Source organism: Canis aureus, chromosome 29 (assembly GCF_053574225.1).
Source record: "Canis aureus isolate CA01 chromosome 29, VMU_Caureus_v.1.0, whole genome shotgun sequence".
Lineage (NCBI taxonomy): Eukaryota > Metazoa > Chordata > Mammalia > Carnivora > Canidae > Canis > Canis aureus.
In genome coordinates this window covers 30620108-30645762 of record NC_135639.1, presented here as the reverse complement: position 1 = coordinate 30645762, position 25655 = coordinate 30620108, and the positions used below count along the sequence as shown (strand labels likewise).

At 46.6% G+C, this 25655-nt stretch overlaps 1 protein-coding gene across 3 annotated transcripts in view; it reads right to left on the bottom strand.

Annotated features, from left to right (window-relative positions):
• The window catches only part of RRP12 (ribosomal RNA processing 12 homolog), a 48214-nt gene extending 22560 nt beyond the window's left edge, over positions 1-25654 (bottom strand). Inside the window, exons 1-8 of one of the 3 annotated variants that reach the window (XM_077878135.1) lie at positions 25239-25654; positions 22850-22969; positions 6795-7193; positions 6044-6273; positions 2801-2884; positions 1311-1387; positions 666-771; positions 349-465 (exon numbers count right to left, since the gene is read on the bottom strand). In XM_077878135.1, the coding sequence (XP_077734261.1) occupies positions 349-465; positions 666-771; positions 1311-1387; positions 2801-2884; positions 6044-6273; positions 6795-6933 (753 nt within the window). In that variant the 5' untranslated portion in view covers positions 6934-7193; positions 22850-22969; positions 25239-25654. The remainder of the gene's footprint in view (positions 1-348; positions 466-665; positions 772-1310; positions 1388-2800; positions 2885-6043; positions 6274-6794; positions 7194-22849; positions 22970-25238) is intronic. The other 2 variants (XM_077878136.1, XM_077878137.1) reach the window with 2 other exon arrangements.
• Position 25655: the final 1 nt, after the last annotated feature.

Here is a 25655-nt window from a genome sequence, read left to right as displayed (position 1 = left end):
AGGCTTAAAGAGCTCATGTAACTTGCCCAAGGTCACAGCGTGAATGGTGGATCCAGTATCCAACTAGGGTCTTCGAGCCTCCAAAGCCCCACTCTGCCCCTTCCTGCCACTGTAGTTAAATTTGTCACTGACCAATGAGGCAGGAGACTCAGGAGGGCGTGACAGTGAAGACCCCTTCTACAGGATAAGGAGCTGCCTCTCATCTTCTAGGACTAAGCAAATAAGGCTTCAGAGGCAAAAAGCAGCAGCTCAGAGCAACCTCCCTGATCCTACTCAGACAGATTGGCCCCAGCCCACTTACTAGAATAGCGCCCCCCCTCCCATACTCTGGGGGCCCAGCAGCCTCACCTTGGGCTTAGGGTGCACAGTGAAGCTCAGGAGCCCATGGTACACCTGCAGGGTCACGGGATAGCTCCAGGCCTCCAGGTCCTGCTTCCGCAGAAGGGTGGCCAGGCAGGAGAGGATCTGTAAGACAGAGTCTCTCAGCTTCGCTGGCTTCAACCAGGTGGAAAAAGAGCCCAGGTTCTCTCCAATTCCAGAAAATCGTCCAGGGATCCGTGTGAGGTCCACATGGTGCCTATACCTCTCCCAGAGAATATCCAGGCTTTGGCCAAATCTTCGAGGCTCTGGAAGATGGTGAAGGGGAAACAGACACAGACACTAACCCATCGGACGGCAGAGGTAGAGCCACTGCTGGTCTGCGCCGACATGATGTCCATGAATGCTCTGGATGTATCGGAAAACTTCCTAATAAGCACAGGGCTGGGCACGCTGTTCGGGGAGAGAAGAGCCGGTCAGAGGCCCTAGGGGCCTCCTAGAGCAGCAGGTGCTGACCCAGGCCTGGTCTGAACAAGGAAGCTAGACACAGGGAGGCAGTGCTGGCCCAGCACTCAGCGAGTGAGCAGGAGACAGGACAGGAATCCACCTTTTCCAATGCCACATCAGTGTGCTTTCCAGGGACCTGAGCTTGGTGCCTCTTCCCTTCACCACGGCCATTCTCCATTATCCACGAGATGGGGCCTCACTAGCTTGCCTCAATCCTCTCCCTACCCTCCCCCCTCACAGCTACAGGCTGCCAGGTATCCTGGTGGCCACACCCTAGTGCCCCCTTCCTGCCCCACTCACGGCAGCATGGCCGCCTGATTCCCAGGCACCGACACTCACATTCTGTGACAATATCCCAAGCCACCCTGGGAGCCTCATGGTGAAGAATGCCAGTTTATACTTAATAATTCCCTGAGCCTATTCCTCCTGCTGCCATTCCCTTCTCCCCCAAAAGACTTGGGGTTCAGACCAAAGGTAGGACTCACCGCTTCAGGACAAGGTTCAGCAGGTACGCAACAGCAGCCAGAGACTCAGGGGACTCCACGGCCTCCACTGTTGTCATCTGAGGGCCAGACCACAGGGTGTGAATGGAAGTGTATAAGCTGGGCAGATGGGGGGCTGAAGCCACCATGTCCCCAGCAGGAGGACCAAGAACTCTGGTGTCAAAGGTCAGATCCTGGCTCTGCCACTGTGACTTTGGGCGAGCAACTAAATCTTTCTGTGATTCAGCTTCCTCATTTTTTTTAAAGATTTTTTAAAATTTTTATTTATTTGGGGGTGGGGGGAGCAGAGCACAGCAAGGAGGAGAGAAAGGAGAAACAGACTCCCCAGTGAGCAAGGAGCCCAACGTGGGGCTCCATCCCAAGACCCTGCGATCAGGACCTCAGCTGAAGGCAGATGCTTAACCGACTAAGCCACCCAGGCATCCTGCTTCCTCATTTGTAAAATAGAATAAATTGTTGAAAGGTTTCATCAAATTCATACACAGCAATCACAACACTGCCTGGCACATAATAAAAACCATGTATCATTATCTAACTTATTTCATTATTCTAGAGGAGTTGGAAGGCTTTTTCTCTAAGGGGTCAGATAATAAATATTTTAGGATTTGCAGGCCATATATGGTCTCTGTTGCATATTCTTTTGTGTGTGTTTGAATAATCCTTTAAGGATATAAAAACCATTTTTAGTTCTCAAGCTGTAAAAAACAACAGGCCATGGATCAAATTATTTCCATGGGCCATAGTGGGCCAACCCATTCCAGAATAGTGGTTCTCAAACTTTTACACCCTTAGAATTTCTTGAAGATTCCCCAAAGAGGCTTTATTTACATAGGTGATATCTACTGATGCTTACCACATTAAAAATTAAAACTGAGAAAGTTTTAAAATACAAGTATATGCAAGCACAATTAGCTACTGAAATAATGTCATCAGATAGGAGGTAACTTCTGGAAAACTCCATAGTACACTCATTAAAGGATGAGAGTGAAAAGGCAAATGATGTTCTAGTATGTTATAAAAATAATTCTGATAGCCCACTAATCCCAGTAAAGGGTCTTAGGACCCCCTCCTCTCCCTACCTGCCCCTGGTCACACTTTGCCTATCTTTTTCTAGAGGATCCTCTAGGCCTAACTCAGCTCCATGGATCAGGGAAGAAAAAACAACAGTAACAAACCAGAGTAGTGGATTTTTGTTCTATAAGGATACTGTAACAAATACCACCAGCCTTTCCAAGCCACCACCTGAGAATGAGTAAAGTGCTCTTTTTTTCTTTTTTACTAATCTCTTTGCCCAACATGGGGCTTGAACTCACAACCCCAAGATATCAAGAATTGTATGCTCTCCTGACTGAGCCAGCCAGGAAGCATTTCCACTTATTCAAGGATGTCCTGCTCTACATCCTCATACCAGAGACACCCATCTTCTCTCTACAGCTGTTCTGGACACCCACTTTCAAGTCACACCTACTTACCAATGCAGCAAAGTACTCAGTCTCTGTCTCCTTTCCTCCCTGGGAGCGAATCACCTCAGTGACAGCAGCCAGAACAGCACAGATCTGCATGTAAGGGAGAAGGCATCTATGACATCTATTTTAGATTGAATCCTGTCCCTGGGCTAGCCTCTTATCCTTATTCCTTCACAAATTATTCTCCTGACAAAGCCTAGAGATAGGCAAGATGAATTGCATTCATACACACAATTGCATGCATACACACCATAAGGCCTAGCAAAATGTTTGCCAAAATTCCACCTCTAGGACTCTCTTATAGGAATATCTGCACAAAATTGCAAACATTTAGGTAACAAATGCGTTCACTGCAGTAACAAGCTGGAACAAGGCAGCCATCAACAAAGGGTCAATAAAGTACTATTACTATATAATAAGTAATGATTGAATCAAATACTACAGGACTATTGAAAAGAATGAGGAACAATGCTATATTACTTTAGAACTACTGTTCAGTGGGGGAAAAGTACAGAACACTGCATATAAAATATTATCTGTAAAGCTAAACAAAAAAATCTAGAATAGTAATGTTCCTAAGAGGCTAATGAGCACTTGGAACATGGCTAGTGTGACTGAAGAACTGAATCTTTAATTTATAAATTTTATTTTTTTATTTTTATTATTTTTTTTAATTTAAAAATGAAGAAAAAAAAAATTTAAAAATGAATACCTGAGGGGCATCTGTGTGGCTCAGTTGGTTAAACTTCTCCCTCTCCTGCCCCTCCCCTCCCTTCACCTGCGTGCATTTGCACACACGCTCTCTCTCAAATAGAATCGTTAAAAGAAAGTAAAAATAAAGATTTTATTTATTTATTTGAGAGAGAGAGAGACAGTGAGACAGTGAGCAAGCAGAGGAAGAAGAAGGGGCAGAGAGAGAAACAAGCTCCTAAGGTGAGATGTGATCCCAGGACCTAGGATCATGACCTGAGCCTGAGGCAAAGGCTTAACCCACTGAGCCACCCAAGCACCCCTAAACAAAATCTTTTTTTTTTTTTTTAAATGAATACTTGATCTAGTTATTGGAAAACATAGGTTTGTTTGTTTTTTAAGATTTATTTATTTGAGAGAGAGAGAGCGCGAGAGCGCACGCATCTTTTACGTGCACATGAGTGGTGGGGAGCAGCAGAGGGAGGAGGAGAGAGAAAACCCCAAGCAGACTCCCCACCAAATGCAGAGCTGGACTTGGGGCTCAATCCCACTACCCTGAGATCATGACCTGAATCAAAATCAAGAGTCGGATGCTTAAATGACTGAGCCAACCAGGCACCTCGAAAACATAGATTTAAAACAATTTACAGGACCACCTGGGTGGCTCAGTGGTTGACCTGCCTTTGGCTCAGGTCGTGATCCTGGTCCTGGGATAGAGTCCCCCATCGGGCTCCTTGCTGGAGCCTACTTCTCTCTCCGCCTGTGTCTCTGCCTCTCTCTCTCTCTGTGTCTCTCATGAATAAATAAAATCTTTTAAAAAAATAATAAAATAAAATAAAAAACAATTTAGATGTATGAATCTAGTTTTGTGACTATAAGTTTTATGAAACACAGATTTAGAACAACTTGAAAATATGAACCTACTTTTGCAATTGTAAATTTTATGACCAAATCAAATACTTTCAAAGAAGAGTTAGCATCCAAATAGCGGTGTAAAGGTAACACGCATTCCAGATTTTGAAGACATAATATGATTAAAAACAATGCAAATCATCTCATTTTAGGGATCCCTGGGTGGCGCAGCGGTTTAGCGCTTGCCTTTGGCCTAGGGCGCGTTCCTGGAGACCCGGGATTGAATCCCACATCGGGCTCCCGGTGCATGGAGCCTGCTTCTCCCTCTGCCTGTGTCTCTCCCTCTCTCTCTGTCTGTCATGAATAAATAAATAAAATCTTAAAAAAAAATCCTAGATGCGGGATCCCTGGGTGGCGCAGCGGTTTAGCGCCTGCCTTTGGCCCAGGGCGCGATCCTGGAGACCCGGGATCGAATCCCACATCGGGCTCCCGGTGCATGGAGCCTGCTTCTCCCTCTGCCTATGTCTCTGCCTCTCTCTCTCTCTCTCTCTCTCTCTCTGTGACTATCATAAATAAATAAAAATTTTTGAAAATCTCATTTTATATTGATTGTAGGTTGGAATAACAATATTTAGATATAGTAAGTTTAGGGTAGTCTGGGTGGCTCAGAGGTTTAGAGCCTCCTTCGGTCCAGGGTGTGATCCTGGAGACCCAGGATCAAGTCCCACTTCGGGCTTCCTGCATGGAGACTGCTTCTCCCTCTGCCTGTGTCTCTGCCTCTCTCTCTCTGGGTGACTATCATAAATAAATTAAAAAGAAAAAAGATATAGTAAGTTTATTATTAAGATTAATTTCATTTACTTTTCACTTTTTTAAAATATGGCTACAAAACTTCACAATTCCTTATGTGGCTTGCACCATGTGCTAGACAGTGCTGGGCTAGGTAGACACGATGATCCATCAACAGTAACTGCCACAAAGGAGTTAAGTTGGGAGACCAACTTTCATATTTTATTCTACTCATGTCACTTTGGTACCATTTATAATTTTGACATTTTTCATGTAAACAATGAATATAAATTGTATAATTAGGAAGTATTAACTAAAAAATACAAATAAAATCTGGTTCTTGTTAGATAAAACATCTATCTGTTGTTATTCAGCACTAATTTACTCAACAAATGTTTCTTGAAAATATTCTTTTTGGGCAGCCCTGGTGGCTCAGCGGTTTAGCGCAGCCTTCAGCCCAGGGCCTGATCCTGGAGACCCGGGATCGAGTTCCATGTCGGGCTCCCTGCATGGAGCCTGTTTCTCCCTCTGCCTGTGTCCCTGCCTCTGCCTCTCGCTCTCTCTCTCTCTATCTCTCTGTGTGTCTCTCATGAATAAGTAAATAAAATATTTTAAAAAAAGAAAATATTATTTGTAAAAAGTCCTGCATTATCTACATTTAATGAGATAAATATTTGTTAAGTATTTGTAACCCGAAGGCTTTTTTACGTGAGTAAGGGAGATGTCATTAGAAAAAAAGCAGAAAGTGGAACCTGCCCTAGGAGAGCTAGCAAGTAGGAAAACAAGTGGCAGGAGAGATGACACATCATCCAAAAATACTAGCTGACCAGGGTAGCAGTGAGCCAGCATTGGAAGAAAACAGAAAGCCGGAGTTTGGCTCCTCCTCACTATCCCAAGTCCTCTTGATCCTCCCCCTACCTCCTTGTGGGCAGCCGAGTTGGACTCCCAGAAGCGTTGCACTTTGCTGAAGGTGACATTTGTGCAGTCGGAGAGGCCGCTCAGGAAGGTGCCGCTGGACTTCTCCGTGAGAGCGGGGGCCACCTCTTCTTCCATGGCCGTCTCCGGGGCTTGGCTTTTGCCCAGACGCAAGGACCCTGACTGCAGCTCATTATGCAACTTCACCGCATCAACTGTCAGGTCACTTTTTCCTGAAAACAGGAGGCACAGGTGAGGCCCTCGCTTCTACCCCAACTTCCTTTTGGCCAGGATCCACCCGTAGGACAGACACTAGTCACGTACAGGCCCCCAACCTGAGAGGCGGAATTCTGAACCTGGCCTGCCTCATCAGCCCACTATAAGCCTAGAACTCAGCAAACGCATACAGGGCACCCTCCGGGTCAAAGTGTGTGCTTCCGTGTCCCGACGGATTAGGTGCGGGAGGGGGCCGGCGTGGGGGCTGCACGCAGGGGTTTGGGAAGTAAATGCCGGTGAAAACGCCTTGTAAAAAGTCCCCCAAAGTTGATTATAGCCAAGTCCCAACTCTGACAGCCGTGGCATCCAGAGCTACTCATTTCCCTACTGTGGACTCAATTTCCCCATCTGTCAAAAGGGAAGGGTGAGTCTTTACGACGTCCTAGGAGAAGAGAGGTCCAACGCCCGGGCCCCGGAGCCTCCAGAGAGGCCCAGCTCGCCAGACCCCGGCCGGCTCGCCGGTCTCGACCCCGCTAACCTGAGGGCCGGCTGAAGAAGCGGCTGCGAGCGGCCTGGCGGTGGCGGCAGATGGCAGGGTTGCTGTCGCTACTGTGGCCTTTCTTCCAGCGTTTCAACTTGGCCGAGACACCCGAGGGCAACTTTCCCGAGCGACCCATCTCGAGAAGCCACCACTCAGCTCACAGCACCAGCCACCGGAACCTGGGAACACGCGCAGAACCCACGTGGACCCGCGACGGCTTCACTTCCTCTTTCTCTGACGTAACTTCCGGATTCGCGTCTGTTTCTATGGCAAAACAGTCAACATCCGGTTTTGCGTTTCCTCTAGGCTCCGGATCCTTGAGCGCTTCCGAGCAGCTCGGTTGCTAGGGAGTCGCTGGGGCTTGTGCCCCCCTGGCCACAGCTGTGGGTTCTTAGCCTTATAAAACGAGAATTACTTTGCAGGTTAAAACGTCTTTTATACGTCACACGTATATTTATATTTATATTATTTTTAACATCTAATTTCGAAAGTAAAGCTTGGAAACAAATTTATTTGAAAGAGTCAAAACCTGGTCAGACTTGAAAGAGTGAAACCTCGAGGAGTTTGTCCTGAAACGAGAAAAAAGCAGCCCATGATGCTCTAAACTCTGCTGCTTTTCTTTTCTTTTTCTTTGTTTTGTTTTGTTTTTTGTTTTAAGATTTTATTTATTCATGAGACACACATAGAGAGGCAGAGACATAGGCCGAAAGGGAAGCTCCCTGCGGGGAGCCCCATGAGGGACTGGATCCCAGGACCCCAGGATCGCGCCCTGAGCCGGAGGCGGTCGCTCAACCACTGAGCCACTCATCTGAAATAAAATTTTTTCAGATTTATTTATTTATTTGAGCGAGAGAGAGTGCCTGTGCGTCCGCGAGTGGGAGGGGCAGAAGGAGAGGGAGAGAGCGAGCATCTCAAGCCGACTTGATGCTGAGCGTGGAGCCCAGCGTGGAGCTCGATCTCAGGACCCTGAGATCACAACCTGAGCCAAAACCAAGAGGCAGAGGCTCAACCGACTGTGCCACCCAGGCGCCCCCTGCTTATTTCTTTCCTTCTTTCTTTTCTTTTCTTTTCTTTTCTTTTCTTTTCTTTTCTTTTCTTTTCTTTTCTTTTCTTTCTTATTTTATTTATTCATGAGAGACACAGAGAAAGAGGCAGAGACACAGACAGAGGGAGAAGCAGTCTACCCACAGGGAGCCCAATGCAGGACTTGATCCCAGGACACCGGGATCATGCCCTGAGCCAAATGCAGACACTCAACCGCTGAGCCACCCAGGTGTCCCTACTTATTTTCATTTAGTACTGGGGGCACCCAGTTGGTAAACCACCCTCCCCCATGGCAGCACTCAGTCCTTCTTGATAATCTCTTCTAATCCCACATCAGAACCAGCAGTCATACTGATTTGATCTCCACTCCCCTTCGACCCTCCCCAAAATTGTTTAGCTGGAACCCAAACTTTATTTATTTATGTATTTAGGAACCCAAACTTTAAAAAGATATCTCCCTCCCTTGTTTTGGGGTGCAGCATTCCAAGATTCCTCTGGAATTTCCTCCTCCACTTCAAATCAACAAACTTGATTTGTCAAACTATGGGTAGATCCTGGTGAGTTGTTTTGTTTAGTAGGCTCCACACCCAACATGGGATTTGAACTCACAACCCTGAGATTAAGAGTCGCATGCTCTACTGACTGAGCCAGACCAGTATTCCCCCTGGTGAGTCTTGGCCGATTAGGGTTTAACATATTTGTTTAACATTTTTTTAGCTCCCACTGAAAAAGACACTACAGTAAGTCAAATTTCCAAATGAACTAGAAGTCAACAAAATTTTTGCATACTAAAAAACCCTTTTTTGTATACTGCTTCTTTCACTTGATGTGTGAATTTTTCCCCTTGCTATGGTCTGAATGTTTTATCCCTGAAAACTCCCTATGTTGAAATCCTAAGTCCCAAATATGATGGTGTTAGGAGATGGGGCCTTTGGTAAATATTTAAGTCACGAGGGTGAAACCATCATCTAAGGAACTGGTGTCTTATAAAAACAATTTGAGAGATCCCTAGTCCCTTCCATCATGTGATGACACCCCAAGAAAGAGCTAGCTATAAACCAAGAAGTGGGCCCTCACCCAAACCATGCTGGCACCCTGATCTTGGACTTCCAGCCTCCAGAACTTTAAGAAATAAATTTCTGTTGTTTATAAACTACCAAGCCTATGTTATTTTGGTATAGCAGGCTGAACAGACTAAAGATACCTTTTATTCTTAAATATCCTTTCGCACAGATGTTTCTCACAACTGGTTGATCTCTGTGAAGCTTGTGAAAAACATAGATCCACCATATACATTCCATGAAGACAGGGATGTTGCCTTTGTGATTTCCCTTCCCAAGACTTGGAAGAGTACCTGGCAGGTACTGTAGGCACTCAACAAATTACTGTTGAATCAATGAGTATATGTGTGTTGTGGAGGAAAGAAGACTAAAACAGGGGCACAAATTATAGGAATTCAAGGATAAATGTAAATACCAATAACTGTAATTAGTCTTTACTTAGACAAACTGAGATACCCTTTACTCCACAGATAGAAACACAAAGCTCAAAACATACATTTCTGAGGGAGTTAAGAAGTACCAAAAAGTGGGACGCCTGGATAACTCAGCAGTTGGGCAACTGCCGTTGGCCCAGGGTGTGATCCTCGAGTCCCAGGATCAAGTCCTGCATTGGGCTCCCTGCATGGAGCCTGCTTCTCCCTCTGCCTATGTCTCTGCCTATGTCTCTCTGTGTGTGTGTGTGTGTGTCTCATGAATAGATAAAATATTTTTTTGATAAAATATTTTTTTAAAAAATACCAAAAAGTGAATTTTGGTCCAAGAACCAAAAAGCTAGAGATGGGGAGTGAAGGGAAGGCTGAGATGAAATTCATGAAACTGTAATGTTGGTGCTAGAAGTAGGCACCGGAGGGGTCATCCAGACCACAGGTGACACTCAGTCAGGGTCAATACTTTTACTGCTCTGTGTAAAACAACCACAGTCTAGTGATGTTGGTATTCAAATACCCTTTCTTTTACAAAGCAACAGTGAGACTAAATGGAAGATTCCACCCCCCAAAAAAGAGAACCCCACTATTATTTGCCAAAATAAGGAGTTAGCAACCTTTTGTTAGGTCTTCTCCTTTTATTTTTTTATTTACTTTTTTTTATAGAAGGGAGAAGGGACAGAGGGAAACGAAGAGAGAGAATCTTAAGCAGGCTACATACCCAGTGCAGAGCCTAACACAGGGCTTGATCTCACAACCCTGAAATCATGATCTGAGCCAAAATCAAGAGTTGGACGCTTAACCAACTGAGCCACCCAGAGGCCCCAGGTCTTCTCCTTTTAAAAACAAGTTTCGTCTGTAAGCCAACTTTTCATTAGCATATCTGAACCAATTTGTTTTGTCAAGTCCAGAAAGATGAAGTAATTTGCACAAGTTTCCACAGCATAGTAGTTTATTCAGTGAAACACGGAAAGAAGTAACCATAAAGGAAAAGATTGATAAACTGGAATACATTAAATGTAAGAAATTCTGCTCACAGGGATGCATGGGTGGCTCAGGGGTTGAGCACCTCCCTTTGGCTCAGGGCGTAATCCTGGAGACCCGGGATTGAGTCCCACATCGGGCTCCCTGCATGGAGCCTGCTTCTCCCTCTGCCTGTGTCTCTGCCTCTCTCTGTGTGTGTCTTATGAATAAATAGTCTTAAAAAAAAGAAATTCTGCTCACGAAAAGACACCATAGGGAGTACTAAGAGGCAAGCCAGAGTGAGAGGAGATATTTGCAATACATAAAACTAACAGACAAGTATGGTGGAATATAGAAAGAAATCCTACAAATTAATAAGAATGAGGTAGACAGGGCAGCCCTGGTGGCTCAGTGGTTTAGTGCCACCTTCAGCCTAGGGCGTGATCCTGGAGACCTGGGATCGAGTCCCACGTCGGGCTCCCTGCATGGAGCCTGCTTCTCCCTCTGCCTGTGTCTCTGCCTCTCACTCTCTCTGTGTCTCTCATGAATAAATAAATAAAATCTTAAAAAAAAAGAATGAGGTAGACAATCTAATAAGAATGGGCAAGAGACATGAACAGGCACTTCACCAAAGTGGATATCCAAATGGCCAATTAACATATGGAAAGATGCTCAATCTCATTAATCAACAGATTAACAGAAATGCAAATTAAAATCATAATGAAATGCTATTATACACCCACCAGAATCACTAAAATTAGAAAGACTAGCAATACTAAGTGTTGGTGAGGATGTGGAGCCACTGGCCACACATGCAACTGGAGGGAATATCGACTGATAAACCCACTTTTGTGTGGTAGCATCTAGTAAAACTTAATATATGCCTTCTCTATAATCCAGAGATTCACTTCTGAATGTATGCTCAACAGAGGTCTATCCTTATATGCATAAAAGACATATATGATAGTGTTCATAATAGCCAAATACTGGAAATGACCTAAATGTTCATCACCAACAGAATGGATAGATTATACAATACTGATATAATGAAATAATATTCAACTATACAGTTAGAGAACAAGCAAACTACTGCTACATGCAATAGCATGTATGATCTAAGTTGAGCAAAAGACCCCAGACACAAAAAAATAACATTTTGCATGATCCCACTTAGAAGTTTGCAACCAGGCTTTGCTACTCTACATACAGTATTAGAAGTCAGGATAGCAGTTGCCATGGTGGTAGTAACTGAGAGTGGGCACAAGGGGTGTGGTCATATTCTTTTTGTGTGTGTGTGTGGTAATATTCTTAATTTTTTTTATCAGAAGTGAATTTACGTGGATGTCTTCACTGTGTGATAATTCATTAGCTATGCACTTATAATTTGTGTGCCCCTTTGCCTTTTGTATATGTTATTATATATACACACATATATATTTATACATGTATAATATATGTTATATATTACATTGGTTTACTAAAAATAGAAAGTGTCCCTGACATGCAGAGCAGAGAGAGCACAAAGATTGTTAGTGTGAGGAAGTGTCATTGTAGGGAAGATAACTCAGTGCGGACTCTGGACCCTGTACCCCCAGCCCTGAGAGTCAATGCACCACTTCTGACAGAGCCCACTTCTGGGACACAGGCTGCGATCTGGGCAGTAAGGCTGAGAAAAGGGAACGGGTGGCCTGAGGAGGAAGAGGAAGCCGAGTTTGGAAACTGTTGTAAGCAACCTGGTGCTCATGACCTGAGGTCTAGATGTGGGAACATTCACTGAGAGAAGACATAGAAAATATTGGTTAGAGTCTGGACTGCTTTCCCGTATGACACTGGGCAGGGATTTAACCTCTCCGAGTGTCCGTTTCATAGTTTGTAAAGCGGTGATGATAATACTGAACCCACTGAGCTACTGTGAGGATTCAATATGAAAGTGTGTGTATCAAAATATGTACAACTCCAAAAATGTTAGCAGTACCCTGTGAAGGGTGTGCGGGTGAACTTCTGCCACCAGAGGGGGCTCTGCAAGCAGCCAGTTAAAGCTGAAACCTTAGAGGCCGCAGTATCATCCAGTGGCTGGGATTTTGCAAATCAGATGGGGAGATGAAGAGGGCCAGGCTAGTGGCAGCCTTCCCATCCTTTGCCTGGACAGCAGACACCTGCTGGCCTGCAAACCGAGTCTGCTAAATCATAACTGGGTACAGCCTCTGGATGAACCACCTGTCTGGAAGTGGGCTGGCCTTCCATCTGGAAGCATGTGCTCCGAGCCTCCTTCAGAAGATGGTGTCAGGAGGACTCGAGGCATCCAAATGACTTGAGCATACTTTCTCCCACTCTGCACAACTAGGGAGCAACTTTGCTGTCCCCGAATTCCAGCAACATCTTCTATTCAGAAGAATTAGCTTTCTCTATGATAATCCATACAATTTTTTAAAATTTTTATTTATTTATGATAGTCACAGAGAGAGAGAGAGAGAGAGAGAGAGAGGCAGAGACACAGGCAGAGGGAGAAGCAGGCTCCATGCACCAGGAGCCCGACGTGGGATTCGATCCTGGGTCTCCAGGATCGCGCCCTGGGCCAAAGGCAGGCGCCAAACCGCTGCGCCACCCAGGGATCCCTAATCCATACAATTTATGGCCAATTAATTTCACATTTGTAGGATTGGTCCTGTAGACCTCAGGGTCTCTTTTTCTACTCAATTAATTTCACATTTGTAGGACCTTCTGCGTTAGACTCCAACTACTATCACTTGCTGTCTGACCTTGAGCAAGTCACCTCACTCTGTAGGTCTGTTATCCTCAGCTGTAAAATGGGACTAAGAATGCTTACCCATAGGGTACATGAGAACTAAATAAGATAATACTTGTAAAGTGCTTAGTGCACTGCCTGGCACATAGTGAGAAGGCAATAAACATGAGCTAATTATTATTATTCAAAAAGCTCTTCTTGGGCAGCCCCAGTGGCGCAGCGGTTTGCCACCGCCTGCAGCCTGGGGTGTGATCCTGGAGACCGGGATTGAGTCCCACATCGGGTTCCCTTCATGGAGCCTGCTTCTCCCTCTGCCTGTGTCTCTGCCTCTCTCTCTCTCTGTGTCTATGAATAAATAAATAAAATTTTTTTTATTTTTTTTTTAAATAAAAATTTTTTTTTTTTTAAAGATTTTATTTATTCATGATAGTCACAGAGAGAGAGAGGCAGAGACACAGGCAGAGGGAGAAGCAGGCTCCATGCACCGGGAGCCCGATGCGGGATTCGATCCCGGGTCTCCAGGATCACGCCCTGGGCCAAAGGCAGGCGCCAAACCGCTGCGCCACCCAGGGATCCCTAAATAAAATTTTTAAAGAAAAAAAAAAACTCTTCTTGAGTTCCAAAACACTTTCTAACCTATTATCTAACTGAGGAGGACAGAGCAGTGTCCTCATTTCACAAATGTGGGAAGGTGATTCCCAGGGCTTCAGTGACATTCCCAAGGTCACACTGGTGGTCGATGGGCACAAGTCAAGAGATCTGACCCTTAGCCTAGGAGCTCCCTCTGCAACCACTGCTCTCAAAATTCTGAAGCTCGTGTGGAGGGAACAGGGCTGCTGCCCCCAAAGCACTGAGCCCAAGGCCAACGGAAAGGGCATTTTTACATCGATGGGGCTGTTATGTGTTATGACACTGGGCAGGAGGAAAGGGAAGTTGAGGCTTTGCCTCTTCCCCCAAACCAAGAGGAAGCAGATGTTTTGGTTGTTTAACGTAGGGCTCAAGTTCTGGGAGAGGGAGGAGGGTTTTGTCATCCCCGGCAACCTATCATGACCCAGGTGGTGGAGTCGCAGCTGCTTCGAGCATTGTCCTAACTGCTGGAGCTGTGTGAAAGCCCAGGCTACAGACATAGGCAAGACTGTCTTTGGAGCCACATCCCAGGTATGACTGGGGGAAGATGGCTGAATTCTGCAAGCCAGAGTTTCTCACCTGAAAATGGGGCTGCCATCCTGAGGTTAAAATAAGATCATGCCCACAGAAGGTTTAGCCCCATGCCTGGCATGTCACTGTCACAGAAGGCTTCATGTCCCTCAGCTTCTGGGGCATTTGGCCAAAGAAGAGCTTTGAAGAAGAGCTTGCTTCCTAGACTAAGTCTGAGGGGATGAGCGAATGGCCTGGTGTACTAGAGAGGACCCCAAACTGTGAAGAGGACTGAAATCTGGGCATAGCAGATATGGTCTTACTCAAAGAGGGGACTGCCCCCAAATTGGAGTCCACCTTTGTTTACCACCTAATGGTAGGTGTACATGACAGGCAGAAGGGGGTTTGGGTGCGCAAAGACCATGTGATCACCACTCTAACCTTGCATCCCCATGCCCCCAAATTCATTCTTACTCCGAAATAAGGCATTTACCCACCTATTACTTCCACCCCCCATTCTTGTCAGGGCCTCTATCAGGAATGAATTGTGTGCAGCTGCTATAACAAAGACCTCAAGATAGTGGCTTAAACACACAGGATTAATTCTTCCTGTTCAGCAAATTAGGAGGTAGGCGGGCAAATCCAGGCTAATACAGTGGCTCCATACAGTCCTCAGGGTCTGAGGCTTTCTCTCTTTTTCTGCTCCACCCTCCATAGTGTGTGACTTCCATCTTTGGGTCACCTCATACTCCAAGATGGGCTGCAGGAGTTCCAACCATCACATTCACAGTCCAGGCTGAGGCTCAGTCTCAGTAAGATGGAAGCAGGGAAGAGCCAAGAGGGGCGTTCCCAGGCAAGTCAGCTCTCTTTAAGCCAGTTCTGCTCACATCTGATTAGCTAGAATTTAGCAATTTGGCCAAACTTAACTGTAGAGGGGCCGAGAACTATATCCTCTCAGTTGGAAACATTGCAGCCCACCCCTTCCCCTACAGTGGGAATTCTGTTGCTAAGGTAGAAGGAAAGAACTGATATCAGGTAGGCAATGAGCAGCCTTGGAATCTCAGTTAGGTGTTGAGAGGATTGGTTCTGATCAACTTAACTCAATTACATATGCAAAAGTTATTTTTTGAGCACTAATTATATGTAAGACACTGTGCTAAGTAAGTATATAGAAGTATATAAAGACGCTTGAAGGCTCTCATTCTGCTCTTAAGAAGCCTACAGGTTAAGGGGTACCTGGATGGCTCAGATGCTTGACAATCTGATTCCTGGTTTCCTCTTGGGTCATGGTCTCAGGGTCATGGAATAGTCTCAGGTCAGGCTCCGAGATCTGTGGGGAGTCTGCTTGGGACTTTTTCCCCTCTCGCTCTGCTCCTGTCCCACCCACCCACCCACCCCCTTGCTTGCGCATGCAGGTGTGTGTGTCCCGGAGTGCTCTCTCTAAAAATAAATAAATATAAATAAATCTTTAAAAAAAAAAAGAAAGAAAGAAACCTACAGGTTACTGATGCTGAGACAAGCACAAAATCTTTCAGTCTTCTCATTTGTAAATCAAACATGTATCTAATTCTTTCCAGGACCTTGGAACTTGAATGTTCACTGAAGCTCAATTCTTAAAACTGCATTTTGCTTCCCTGCCGCCTTCATTTTTTTTTTTTTAAGATTTTATTTATTTGAGAGAGAGAGAGAGAGAGAGAGCACGAGTGGGGGTGAGGAGCAGAGGGAGAGGGAGAAGCAGACTCCCCACTGAGCAGGAAGCCTGATGTGGGGCTCAATCCCAGGACCCTGAGGTCATGACCTGAGCCAAAGGCAGACACTTAACTGAGCCACCTAGATGCCCCTCCTTGCTTCGTCCTTGACTGTTGGACCCCCTGAGGACAGGGACGGAGTCTGGTCTGCTCTTGTGCCATCAGAGCCTTCCTCAGTGTCTACATATAGTAGGTGTGCAATACTTCTATTTAGCAAATGAATACATGACATAAGCAGAGCTCAGCTGGAGGCACAAGAGAGGTTCGGGTAAAGCTTCGGGGATCCAACAAGACACCCCTGCCCAGAGTGGCTGTCAGAGAGCTATCTTTGATGAAGAGGTGACTTTGCAAAATGAAACTGGCCAAGCAGATTGGGAGTAGATCCTGAAGGGCCTGAGGGTCAAAATAAAGAGTCCGCGTTTTATTTTATTATTTATTTTTATTTAAAGATTTTATTTATTTATTCATGAGAGACACAGAGAGAGAGAGGCAGATACACAGGCAGAGGGAGAAGCAGGCTCCACGCAGTGAGCCTGACGCGGGACTGGATCAAGGGACTCCAGGATCATGCTCTGGGCTGAAGGCAGGCGCTAAACCGCTGAGCCACCCAGGGATCCCAAAAGTCTGGATTTTAATAAGGAGTTTTTTACACATTGCAATCTGGGAAAACAAATTAAGGGGCTTGTACTTTAAAGTATTGGTCCTCATTTATTCATCTGACCAACATTACTGCTGAGTGTGTCGGGCACTGTGGTGGAGAAGAGGAGAGGAAGGTCACATTTAGCGAATGTCTCTGTGTCAGGGACTCTCCCGTTACCCACCACTGATGAGTGCTCACAGAGCCAGGCGCTGTGCTGGGTGCCTCACCTGCACCCTCCTGCCACATCCTCACAACAACGTTGTGAAGCAGGTGCTATTTTTTTTTTTTTTGAAGCTGTATTGTTACTCTTTGATTGTTAAGGAATCCAGTTCTGTGACTGTCCAGAAGCCCAGGCTAGGTTAACATTGATGAGTCCCTGGAGGTAATTACGCTCCATTCTGGACTTGTGGAGATAGCCACTGTCTTCTCCCTCTACCTTAACTGAAAACCCAGACCTGGGAGGCCTCCATCCCCACCCTCCTACTCCTGGAAGGGGCCTAGTAGGTGCTATTTATCCACATTTTACAGACGGGAAAAACACAACTGGGAAAAGTCACGTAACTTGCTGAAGTTCTCAGCAGCGCTAAGGGGTGGATTTGGAATTGTAACTTGGCTTGTCCCCCGGTTCTGTCCTCCACAATGACTGGTTACAAAGAGATGAGAGTAGCCTCGTTCTCCATGCAGTGCTCACAGGTTGGTTGGAGAAGCAGCAAAGGCAGCCGGGTGATGGGCAGTGCTATCATCCAGCTATGCCCAGGGCTGTGGGAGGCCCCAGCCTGGCAGGGAGCGGTTGGCCCTAGGAGGTGAGTCAGAGACAATTTTGGGGTAAGGGGACTGTCTTGGTCTGTTTGGGCTGCGAAGCCCAAGATCAAGATTCAGCTGCCTGCATTCGGTGTTGGGTGAGGTCACTTCCTGAGTCATAGACTGCGGTCTTTTTGCTGTGTCCTTACAGGGCCCAAGGTGCCAGGGAGTTCTGTGGGGTCTCTTTCCTAAGGACACCAATCCCATTCATGAAGGCTCTGTCCTCAGGATCTAATCACCTCCCAGATGCTCCCCCTTGCAATCCCATCACACTGAGGGGTGGCATTTGGGGAGGAGGGACATAAACAGTCCATTGCAGTGATGTTGGAGCTAAATCCTGTAGGATGAGTCTGAGTTGACCAGAAAGGTGATGGTGGAGGTACAGGTGCCAAGGGAACAGCAACTGTAAAGGCACAGGGGCCAGCAGGAGCATGAGATGTGTGCTCCAGAGTCAGGCAAGACTGGAGTCTGGAGTCAATAGATGCTGATTAGAGACTACTGCACCAGTTCAGACAAGAAACGATGAGGTCTGACACTAAGGCTGTAGCAGTGGGGTAAAGAGGAGGTGACAGATTGGAAAATGTATTTAGGAGATAGGATGGTCAGCCCTTAGTGGCTGACCAGTTATGAGGGCTGAGCAGGGTTACTGTATGCAGTTGTGCAAGCTGCGCACTGCCTAATTTCCCAGCTGATGGATTTGCAATCCAGTCTTCACTGGGTTTTGTCTAGAAGAGTTTGCCTTTTTCTAATTCACCATCAACACTGGAGCAATGGCCCTAGAAGTGAGGATAAATTACTCCCAGGAAGGGGATTTTCCAGAACATGAGTGTGTCTATGGAAGAGACCACCTCCCAATATTTTTTTTTTTTTTTAATTTATGATAGTCACACAGAGAGAGAGAGAGAGAGAGAGGCAGAGACACAGGCAGAGGGAGAAGCAGGCTCCATGCCGGGAGCCTGACGTGGGATTCGATCCTGGGTCTCCAGGATCGCGCCCTGGTCCAAAGGCAGGCACTAAACCGCTGCGCCACCCAGGGATCCCACCTCCCAATATTTGAAACAAAAAGCTGAATCTATTACTTACAGAGAGCAGAGCAATGCCTGTAGGGTGCGATCTCCCTGAGGGGGAGCAAGGATCTTCTATAAGGTCCTGGGAGGTATGAAGGTCCATGATGGACCTACTTCCAGGAGGCAGAGTTTAGGGACTGGTTGGTGATGCAGAGCATGGCTGTTGCTGATGGGCTGGCTTACTGAAGTGTAGTCACTGAGGCAAACTCATTGTTCAGTAAAAGAAAAATAAACTGTCACTGCAGGACAATCTTTGGAAAATAGGAACTTTTTTTCCTCAAGTGACGTCTAACTCAAACCATTCGCCCTCCCAAGGGCATTTCACTTTAACAGTGGACCATGTTTGCTCAAGGCGATAGATCTCCAGAGGATTTAGAGGCTGTCTGGGGTGAGGCTTCTGCCTGGTCCAGGCTGTGGCAGGAAGGTTGGGCATCCATCACCTCCCTCCAAAGTCCTGGGGCTGGGTGTTCCCCAGACAGGGATCAGGGAGAAAAACCGGTTGCACAGCCGGGAAGGCCCTGGCCTAGGGTCACCTAAGAAGTCACAGATGGGGCCTAGGCGCCTGACTCCCTGCCATTTGTCTGGAAGGAGACGTGAGGCACCTAAAGACAGGGTTTGGGTCCTAAGGCCAGACAGACCTCCAAGTTTTTTGTTTCTTTTTGTTTTTATAAAAGATTTTATTTATTCATGAGAGACACAGAGAGAGGCAGAGGGAGAAGCAGGCCTCCTGCAGGGAGTCTGATTCAGGACTGGATCTCAGAACCCTGGGATCACAACCTGAGCCAAAGGCAGATGCTCAACCACTGAGCCACCCAGGCGTCCCTCTCATGGATTTTTTAAAGCAGCTTTATTGACATATAATTCACATACCATCTACTTCACTCATTTAAATTGCACAATTTAATGTTTTTAGTTCACTTCATGGATATGTGTAACCATCACCACAGCCAATTTTAGAACATTTCATCACCTCACAGGAAACTCTATGTGGCCCCCCCATCTCCCAGCTCTAGGCAAGCACAAATCTACTTTCAATCTCTATCGCTTATCTCTTCTGGACATTTCATAGCAATGGAATCACATATTATGTTACCTTTTGTGCCTGACTTCTTTCACTTAGCATACTATTTTCAAGGTTCATACAGGCAGCACACATCAATGCTTCATTCCTTTTTATGGCTGAATATTCCACGGCATGGATGTATTGCATGTCGTATATCCATTCATCAGCTGATGGACACTTAGGTTGTCGTTTGGGCTTTTGTGAATAATGCTTTTATAAACATTTGTGTATGGGTTTTTGTGTGAATGTTTGCATTTATTTCTCTTGAATATACACCTAGGAATGAAATCACTGCTTCACAGGGTAACACCATGTTTAACTACTTAAAAAACTCATGTGAGTTTCTGATTGTTGCTCTTTCTTGTCCACATTTCTTAGGCCAGACAACCCTGAGCTGACTCCTGCTATCACCTCCAGGAGATAGGCATTTCCTCCACTGCTGTCAGAAATATGACAGCCACCAGCTCCCCTGCTCTACCCCTAGCAAAATCCTTAGCAGGCATATTGGAAACCTGGTTGACCACCTTGCTGTTGGCTGACAGGTACCTTTGATAACTTTCCTCAGTCAGTAAGTAGTCACCAAGTACAGACATAAAAACATCTCTGACATATGTATTGAATGTACATGCACGGCCATGATCATACATCCCTCAGATCTCATACAGCTGGTGGACCCAGGGGCCCAGCTGTGTCACTCTGAAGTCCTTCACAGCATTCAGACAGAGGCCATGCTGCCCACAGGCTGCCAAGCCATGACTTAATATTCCTGCATCAAGGATATAGAGGCAAAGCCTGCTTGGAGGGGTCTTGGCTCCAGGATTCCTCAACAGTCTTACTGAACTTCCTCAGAAACATACAGCAGTCCAGATGCTTCCACCCACCCTGTCTTCCTCTCCTTCCTTCACTTGGGTCACAACTCTGTCATTTCCTGTCTCAGGCATTTCCCCTAATACATTTCATGCAAATCCTGTCTGGGCAACTGCTTCTCAGAGATGCTATACTAACTCATCCCACTAGTCTCTCATCATTCACTAAACTTAATATGAACTATTCACAAATAACAAAGTGTCTGTCTTGTACTTAGAGTTTTTTTTAAGATTTTATTTATTTATTCATGAGAGACACAGAGAGGCAGAGTCACAGGCAGAGGAAAAAGAAAGCTCCATGCAGGGAGCCCCATGTGGGACTCGATCCCAGGGCTCCAGAATCACGCCCTGATCTGAAGGCAGATGCTCAACTGCTGAGCCACTCAGGCGTCCCAGAAATTAACCCAAAGAAACAGACTAGGAAAATGGTTCTAGGTGAAAGAAAGTAGAAGGGTCAAAAAGATTTGCCTATTGCCCCATGAGCAGTTTTATCATTGTAGTTATGACATGCAGGGCCTCGAGGCAGAGGCCCCCCCCAGTGGTTCTTTTTATTTTTTATTTTATTTATTTATTTATTCATAAGAGACATAGAGAAAGAAGCAGAGACACCGGCAGAGGGAGATGCAGGCTTCTTGTGGGGAGCTTGATGCAGGACTCTATCCCAGGGGATCATGTCCTGAGCCAAAGGCAAACACTCAACCATGGAGCCACGCAGGCATTCCCCCAAAGCTGGGTTTTGAGGACAGAGAAGGAAGGGGGTGGTCAGGGGAGTTGTAGGAACCCACAAGTCCACAGGAGTGCTGTTGTCTATTCCAGCCACACTAATTCCTGTTTATCCTCAGATGGCAGCTACAGAGGGTTGGACAGGACTTTCAGGCCTCCTTGAAGCACTCTTCCTTTCTTACAAGCCCAGAGTCCCAGGGCACTAGCTAGGATCACCTGGGCTCACTGTCTCTCGGAGATAGAAATCCTGTCTTCCTCAGACAGCAGCTGAGCTGGATGTCTGCACAGCAGGCCATGAACTCTTAAGATGTTCCACAGGTAAGGACCTGGAGTGTCCTGCCAGGTGTCCTTGTGGGCCAGACGACAGCAGCCCCTCTTCCACCTCGCAGAGAACTTGGTCTGCCTCACTTCCATTCAAAATTAGGTCCTTCTTAGAGCAGCTGGGTGGCTTAGTGGTTGAGCATCTGCCTTTGGTTCAGGGCGTGATCCCAGAGTCCTGGGATCAAGTCCCATGTTGGGCTCCCCATAGGGAGCCTGCTTCTCCCTCTGCCTGTGTCTCTGCCTCTCTCTCTTTGTGTTTGAGGCAGAGACACAGGCAGAGGGAGAAGCAGGCTCCACACAGGGAGCCCAACGAGGGACTCAATTCCCGGTCTCCAGGATCACGCCCTGGGCTGAAGGCGGCGCTAAACTGCTGAGCCACCTGGGCTGCCCTAAAGTCTTTTTTTTTTTTTTTTAATTGGAGTTCAATTTGCCAACATATAGCATATCACCCAGTGCTCATCCCATCAAGTGACCCCCTCAGTGCCTGTCACCCAGTCACCCCAACCCCCCCGCCCTAAAATCTTTTAAAAAATAAAATAAATTGGGTCTTCTGAATGTTTGGTGCTTGATAATGGAGTTGCATTTCTGTGGAAAAAATAAATGGGGCGGGAAGACTGAGAGAGGCCTTTATTGTTTTAAGGAGCAGTGGAGGGGATCCCTGGGTGGCGCAGCGGTTTGGCGCCTGCCTTTGGCCCAGGGCGCGATCCTGGAGACCCGGGATCGAATCCCATGTCGGGCTCCCGGTGCATGGAGCCTGCTTCTCCCTCTGCCTGTGTCTCTGCCTCTCTCTCTCTCTGTGTGACTATCATAAATAAAGAAAGAAAAATCAAAAAAAAAAAAAAAAAAAGGAGCAGTGGAGGGTAATAGGGCTGTGCCCACTGATTATCCTTATCTGAGTTTTTGTAACAGCTTGACCAACAAGCTGCTTGGTTGAAAGCTGCTACCGTCCCGAGAATTTCCTTAGGTCTGGGGAATTAAAGCACTGTGTTGCAGGGGAACCTATCTGCCCGAAGAGTTTGGGGTTTTGAGGCTGGCTGGAGGCCTCAGGTGGAGATCAGGGCTTGTCATTAATGACTGTGCCTGGCTCAGGAGGTGACAGCTAAGAAGAGTCTGGAGCACAGATCCTCCTCCCCACTCTCCAGGCAGGAAGAGGGACTTATTTGGCTACAGTTGTTCCCTACAGGGCAGTGACGGTTTGCGAGCTGTGAGGTAGGTCCCTCAGGTTGCTCAGGTTGCTCCTAGAGCTGGACCCCAGCGGCAATCAGCCCTGCACTCCTACTTTGTTCTCAAGATGTATGAATTCCCTCCTATATCCACGCAGTCCTTTAGAAGAGCCCAGGAATCAACCGTGACAAATGTCTTCGTGTATGTGTTCAGTAGAGATAACAATTAAGATGAAAAAAAAAAAAAAAGCAGTTGGGGGCAAACCCCACTGATTTATCCTTACCTTTGACTGACATTTGAGAAATCTCCTTGGTTTGAGAGGCTCTAAGCTTCTTCCCAGATTTGTGATGCTATGATTGTAGCTGAGTGAACCCACATCTCTGCCCAGAATTCTGGCCTCAGGCTGCAAAGCAAAGCAAGCCTTCAAGGTCTTCCCACAGTGCTCCCCATCCCCCTGCTCTCCTACTCTCCGGATCTCTCCAGGTTTCTAACTCCCTTCCTGACACTGCAAGCCCCTACTTTGAGGCCCTTCCCCGTGAATCACCTGTGATTTCTCACTGATGAATCTGGCCCCCTGCTCATCTCCTGCTCTTACTGACTGGTTCACTTCACTTTCCTCCTCTGTTACGTGTGAACTGGGGGTAACAGGAGGTGGGGGTAGCAGGAAGTGGGGAGTTGCAGAGGAGCTGCAGGTCTCTCCCAGCCCTGACACTCAGGGACACTCAGAGTCTACCAAGGGCAAAGGCATCATGCTAACTGCATGTGTGTGGAGGTGTGTATAAGATAGTAAAAAAAAAAAAAGTTAAGGTGACGTGCCTGTCCTCAAGGAGTTTCTAGTTGAGTTGATCTGATGTCTACCTTAAAGAGCTTCTGATGATTTAAGGAAGATATATATATTTTTAAAGATTTTATTTATTTATTCATGAGATATACAGAGAGAGAGAGAGAGAGGTAGAGACACAGGCAGAAGGAGAAGCAGGCTCCATGCAGGGAGCCTGACGCGGGACTGGATCCTGGGCCTCCAGGATCATGCTCCCAGCTGAAAGTGGTGCTAAACCGCTGAGCCACACAGGCTGCCCTGATATATATATTTTTAGAGATTTTATTTATTTATTCATGAGAGACACAGAGAGGCAGGGACATAGGCAGAGAGAGAAGCAGACTCCATGCAGGGAGCCTGATGTGGGACTCCATCCCAGGACTCCAGGATCATGACCTGAGCCAAAGGAAGGCGCCCAACCACTAGGCCACCCAGGCGGCCCTAAGGAAGATATCCTATAAGTGAGGTGCATAAAGTTATCAGAGTTCCCCAGAATTCCAAGGAAATGAGAGATGCCTTCTGGAGGCAGAGGAGGTTAGTAAAGGAATAAAATAGGATTCCCAGATTCTTTCCCAAGGCTGGTGGTACAGATGCCTTTGGCCCCCTGCCCCAAAGTATCCTAGTTACCCACCTATTCCAATCCTGGTGGGTAAGGCATCCCCTACCAGGCACCCTGCTAGAAGGGAATCTGTCCATGGTCCCCCCAGACTCATACATTTCGAAGTGGTGCCCTTCATTAAATCTTTTTGCTTTCTTGGTCACACTGCTAATAAGATTATTGTTAGCAATGTATTTATTGTTATTATCTTGACTATTTGCTAGGCACAGTGCTGAATGCTTCCCATGCATCATCTCACTTATTCCTCACAACATCATTTTAGGTGGCTACGAATATGATTATTAACACGGTTTACAGATGGGGAAAATGAGGATGAGAAGTTAAGTGACCCATCTTAGGTCTCATGGGTAATCAGAAACGGAGTCATATTTGAACTCAGGTTTCTTCCCATTTATACCTCTTACTTATTGCATAAATGTGAGACCTCAACTAGACAGGAGCACAGAAATCTTGAAGCAGGGAGCAGGGTAAGGAGAAAGGGATATGGCAGGAGCTATGACTGCAAGTATGGATTAGGGCCAAGGCAGAGAGACAAAAAGTACAACCTGAGGAGCCAAGGTTAAGTCTGTAAAAGCTCTCCCTGAGAGAGCCTGGGTGTCAGGGTTGGGATGACCAAACATTAGGAACAAGTAGAGGGAGAACCTCCAAAGACAGAGTCTTTCAAGGATCCCACGTGGGCCATGCTGGGAGCTTGAACAGGAGGCCTTCCTAGGTAGTTCTCCCCTTGTGGCCCTAGGATTCTGTAAGCTCTAGGTGTGGCTTTTAGTGCTGGACCTTCACTGGTCATCTCTCTGGTCACTGAATTCCATTTTCTCCCAGCTGTAGAGGAGGGGGACAGGAGTGTTGTGGTTAGAGGGCACCCTAGGCCCTTGAACTGCCTGGGTTTGAGTCTTGGTTTCTCTTCCACTTCTGAACTGTGAATTCGGACAATTTATGTCCCTGATCCTGAGCACACTGGGATTTGGGAGACAGCCTCGGCTTGCATCCTGAGTCCTATAACCTTGGGCAGTTTACTTCATCCCTCTTTTCCTCATGAGTAAAAAAGGAAATATAATACCTGCCTCATAAGATCATTATGAGGATATGAGGATTAAATGAGTTAATGTTTGTAAAGAACTTGTAGCACTGGGTGGTCCTTTTTTTTTTTTTTTTTTTTTGAGAGCATGTTTTTAACTTCTAGAATCTGTTAAATACAGCACAGTTCATTGTTAGCTGTTTACCTGTGGGTCTTACCTGCACTCCATTTGCTATGAAGGGCAGAAACACGTTCAACCCATCTCTGGCCCCGGCCTTCAGACCGACTCCAGGTTTGGAGCACAGTCCGCGGCTACTGACTGCGCACCGTCCAGGTAGCTGGGCACCAGCTGTATTCACTACGGCCACTCACCAACGAGGCTGGCGAGGCTAAGAGGCTGCCCCAAGATGCAAAGCCATACAACGAAGAGTGAAGATTCGAACACAAGCGTGTGAACCAAACTCCGCGTGCGGATGCAAAGGTAACCTGGCTCAGCTAAGCGCGGTTCAAATGATAAGGCCACTGTATCATGCAAATGGCCTGTGAATAACTGCGGCACCGGGGCGGCGCGGCGGCTCCCGAACGACACGGCGGGCACGAGCCCAGCCCCGCCGCCTCCGGGCGCTTACGTGCGC